The 5,313-nt window shown below is 36.6% G+C and overlaps 1 protein-coding gene across 1 annotated transcript; it reads right to left on the reverse strand.

The window, feature by feature from the left end:
• Nucleotides 1–4,566: 4,566 nt before the first annotated feature.
• LOC105622817 (salivary glue protein Sgs-3-like) lies at nucleotides 4,567–4,953 on the reverse strand. Its single transcript, XM_012204231.1, has 2 exons — nucleotides 4,891–4,953; nucleotides 4,567–4,815 (listed from the first exon to the last, which is right to left on the reverse strand). Exons 1-2 carry the CDS (start codon nucleotides 4,951–4,953, stop codon nucleotides 4,567–4,569), a joined length of 312 nt encoding a protein of 103 aa, XP_012059621.1.
• Between the last annotated feature and the right edge of the window lie 360 nt (nucleotides 4,954–5,313).

The raw sequence follows: 5,313 nt of genomic DNA on the forward strand, positions 1-5,313 counted from the left end.
TACTATATATATATATATATATATATATATATATATATATATATATATATATGCGTTCTGATTTAATCTCAAAGTTTATTGCAATTCCAAACTTGGTTTCCGAGTAACCGTCACGCAGCCGATGAACAAATGATACGTTACACCCACGTCCGAAATTGTCTATAGACGCGAACGCACGCAGTCTCATACCGCACGAGGATCCCAAATTAGAGGAATGTCTGATTTACATCTCGAGATATCTCGGATGAAGCTATAAATAATTTCGGTGGTGGAATGTTAATGCGACCCTAGGCCAGAAAGGACTGAACGAATAGTCCGCGGACCTCCAGTCCGCGCTCGACGTCCAGTCAAATTGGAAATACTACTACCATCACCAATCTGTTGTTCCCCTTCACAAAAACAGCGTTGAAAACAGTTCACGTTAATCTCACATAGAACGATCGAATACATATTAATAGTCTGAAGTCACACGCGGCCGGTTATCGCGTTGGTAAATACAATTTAAATGATTCACTGCCTTTTTCAAAGAAATATTAAAAAGATCGTTTCATCGTAAGTAATTATGTGAATTAATGACGCTTTTAAATATATCTTTTTGTAACGTAACGTTTAATGAACAGCGAATTACTTGAATATCGCTAGAAATCGCCCTTTCTGAGAATTCCGTTGTGCGATCTATACACGATGTATCTTATACCGCGGCGATAGGTGAAGATAGCGAGAGAGATGTACGGGATGCGCGAAGGCTGAGACAGGGACAGAATGAAATGTGGAGGTCACACGAGACGAGAGTACGGGGAGGAGACAGGGCGTAAAGCAGGACGGAGGGAGAGTCGAGCTGTCAGAGGCAGAGACGTTCTGGGATGGCCCCCATCCTAGTCCTCGCTCTCGTCGTCCTCCTCGTCTGTAATCGTGGGGGCGGTAACGTAGTCCTGTGCCCGACAGGATCACATCGCCACGCCGCTACTGTACCTATATACCTACGTACGTACACAACGCGTGGCGTTGCCCTGCCTGGCAGGCAAGTAACGCGGACTGCCAATCTCGACCGCCTAACGCAAAATCAAGTCGGAGATTGTCCCATTGTATAACCTGGCGTTCCTCGCTCGCCCGCCTTCGAGAAGCTTGTGAGATAACTGTCGACCTCGTGCGCAGTTACACGCTTCCATCTCGAAGGCGTGGAGGTGAAATGAATGATGTCGCATAATAAATTATTACGTGCAATAATTGATACTAGATTGAGCAATATTGTATCAAATACAATACAAAAAAAAACTACTTTTCTAAAGTACCTAAAAATTTAGCTAAAAATAATTTTGTTAAATAATTATATAAAACACTCAAGCTGGTTGCTAGAATGTCAACACTTTTTGCAGCATTATCTATTATGCTTTAGTGTCCCACATAATTATTGTGATAGTCCAACAAAATTATTTTCAGATTTGTCTTATTTTCAGATTTTCTAGCTAAATTTTCAGATACTTCAGCAAATTCTTTCCGTAAAAAAAGAATGATGAAAAGAGCAAAAAAAATGGAATATCTAAAATCTAATATATATTATAAAATATACAACTGATTTATTATATACATAATACATCGCGTTGCCCATATCAGTATTTGTGAGATAGACTGACGATTAAAGCGATTAATCCGACAAGTAGTTAATTTTGCTGTATGACTTAGTCATCGCGTCCCCCAAAAACATCCACCGGTAACAACTTTCTTCATGGAGTATGACATATACGCTATGATTACTGGATGAAACAGAATACGGGACGTAATCGATCACAACATTAGAGATATCGTCGAGAGTAACCTGATCTACGGGGTAAGATAAATAATAAGCCGACAATGTGTATGGTGAGAGGGCCAAGAAATACTTGGCCTCTAGTATCTTCTCTATTATTTATAAGGAATTACTTTTTAGGAAGTCCGATATAACTGTAAATAATATTATAATTATAGAAAAATGCTATTTACATATAATTTCATATAATATATAATAATTACATATAATTCATTTAAAAGCATAAGAAGTAAAGTATTTTTATATTTTAATTTGTGATTTAATCGAACCACTTCAATATAAGAAAAACTAGGATAAATTTATTTATATTATCAATTTAAATTTACAATACATACAGAGCCATTCATGTGATTCAAGTGAAGGTAAATCAATTGTCCCCTCAGAATTCATACGGATTCGCGTTTAATTCGATCATATTTTTCGACGACGTGTGCAAAGTTAAATCATACGGGATTAAAATGAAAGATAATCCGCGTCAAAACACAGCGATTCTTGTGCCACAATTTCGCATGCATTCGATTGATTGATCGCGCTTTTCCTCGCTCGCAATCTCAACGCGAAATTAAGATTTCCTCCATATGGAACGAACACTTTGTGAAATTCCTTAGGATTTCAGAATGGGTAATATTCCAAGTTACAAGATAAGAAAGGGACAAAGCACGGATGCGAAAAAGAAGAAGAAGAAGAAGAAGAAGAAGAAGAAGTCGAATACGTTATATCTCTCCGAGTTCGGAGACGAAGTCCGCTATAATTTCAGCATCGATCATTCGCGAAGCGCCGGTCTCCCGCGCAAAAGCGTCGACGAGTCACAGCAAAACCTACACGCGCAGCATTGCAAAAAGAGTTACCGTACCAAGAACATGGAATACTTTATTCATTTGAACAGGGGTTGGCACAGGAGAAGGGCCGAGGGATGTGTCGGGGCGCAGTCATGTTTCAACGATAGAGTGTATAGAGAGATGCCAATAAATATGTCCCCATCGGACATGCAATATGTATGCCGATGTCTGCCACTCCGCGGATAAGACTCGCGGACCCAATTCACCACGACTTGTCTCCGTTTCTTCCTCTTCATCTTTTTCTTCGTTTTCTTCTCGTTCCCGAGGCCCGACATCGTCGACGCTGCAAAAAAGGCTTACGCGCGAGCAATCTGATGGACGTATTGAGACGAGATGTACCGCCACGATGATAATAATCAATACTATGCAGGCTTCTTAAGTCGAATCTTGGTGGTCAGATGTTTACACGGAGGTTCTACGTTATCCCGTGACACTTGACGCATGTCCGCGATACTATATTGACAGCACAGGATCTTTTTATCAATTTTAATCCCTAATATATACAATAATTATCCAGTCTTTTATTACGCGATGGATCAATCGTGTCCCAAATTTTCATTTTAATAAATACAAAAATTATTAAGTGATTCTTTAACATATTTAGAAAATATAGTAAGGTTGCATATTTTAAAAAATTGTATATAAATATTATAATTACGTGAGGACCTTAATTTAAAAAAAAAAGAAATATATACGAATGACTCGAGTGTATTAAGGGTTAAAACACAGACAAAAAATCATTTATATTATATAAAATTATCATGTTGTCAGAATACGCGCACGCGACTTTGATCTAGTCTATGTTTTCATACAATTATATTTCCTTTTTGGAAAGACAATTGACATAGCATATTTGCAAATAGAATTTTATCGTAATTAACTAATAAAACAAATATTCCATACAACACAGATTATTCCAGCAATACTGCAATAACGTTACAGCAATAATGCTGCAAGCTTCTGTACTATATATATAGGTATATAGAAAAAAATTTTTTTTAAATTTGTTAATCATATGTCAATATTTAGAAAGAAACGATCAAGTGTAAACGTGGAATTAAATTAGCGGCTTGTGAGATTGTATATGTCAAGCGGAAGAGTCTGACTTACAAAAACAAAGCAACATTTAAATGAGTCGCGGGAGAAAGAGACTGGTATACCAAAGTTGAGTCCCTTTTTGTCGCGGGTGAAAGGAAGACGATCGACTCTCATCGGGTGGTCGCTGATCGCGACGGATAGACGTCCGATCTGGCAGCAAAACATTCGCTGATCTGGCGTATTAACGATCTCATCAATAAAGCTTTTCTTCGTATCCACACAGACGGTCCTGAGGCCCCAGAAACATGACGCGAATCGATGAACCCTCCCTCCCAGTATCGCCCAAAAAAAATCGCCAATTTGTTGAATGCATTGGCCATAATTCTACGAGAAAAACCAGCATTTCATATGCGTCGGACCCGAAGGATTGAGTATACACGTCGGTACAAATGTCGTGTACAAATGTCGAATCAGACAAAACCCTCTTTTTCGGCTGACATCCATCGGAATTGATATACATCACATGTACCAATCGCGAGATAGAATAAAAGAGACTTTTTGTAGATTTCTTTATGATAAAAAATCATTCAGAAAAATCATCACTGCAATAATCACTGCTAATACCCATATTACCATAATTTTAATTTCTGGGAATGTCCGTTTCTATCAATGTAAATTTATCAGTTTACTTACTTGATGAATACCATATCGAATATTTGTAATTAGTTTTTAAACAAAAAGTTTGAAAAATTATAATTATCTGTATTTAAGTGTTTGATACATCTTTTTTCAATTTATATTCGTTTACGTGAATAATTTAGATATTATTCTAAGTGACAGTTTATCTTATTGAGTAGTGCAACTATATAGTTACATAATTTTCTAATAAAATCTTAACATTTTATTTTTATAGCTTCCATCCGGAATTGAATTTTCAAATTTGTCATAGTTTCCATTTGGAGTTAAATTTTCAAATTCAAATGGAATTGAGTCCATGATGTCGCGTCTTTTTCTACCTGTGGCTGGGGTGGTGGTAGTGGTGGTGGTGGTGGTGGTAGTGGTGGTTGTTTTATGACATCGAGGTTTACAACAACACTTCTTACTTTTTCTTGCTTTACAAAAGAAGGATTCCTTCGCACAAAACAGAGAACTTCATTATTTTTCGGAAATTCATCGGTAAATGATCATGTTTGAATTAAAACTTACGGATTCCTGGAACATGGCACACACCACAATCGTCAAGATCAAGAATACCACTGATAGTCTCATATTGCAATCTTGTGCTGCTAATGTTTGCACTGTGAATACTCGCGTCGTAGTAGCGGCATTTATACTGTGCCGCTGAATAATAATTTATTCGTTAAGCATTGACAATGAATGTGGTACACACCTGTTTTGCCATTTGTCATAGTTCACTGTCAAGTATATTCCGTATAACGAGATAATAACAAAGTATCAATATGTTCCGCATTCTTTTAGGCATATGTCTCTGATATGAAACAATTGTTATACTCACAAGTTCACATTAAGTTAAATGCAAATACTGCTGTATTATATTTTTTTTATATTTATAATAATTTTAAATCATATATATATATATATATATATATATATATATATATATATATA

Source organism: Atta cephalotes (assembly GCF_000143395.1).
Source record: "Atta cephalotes unplaced genomic scaffold scaffold00002, whole genome shotgun sequence".
NCBI lineage: Eukaryota > Metazoa > Arthropoda > Insecta > Hymenoptera > Formicidae > Atta > Atta cephalotes.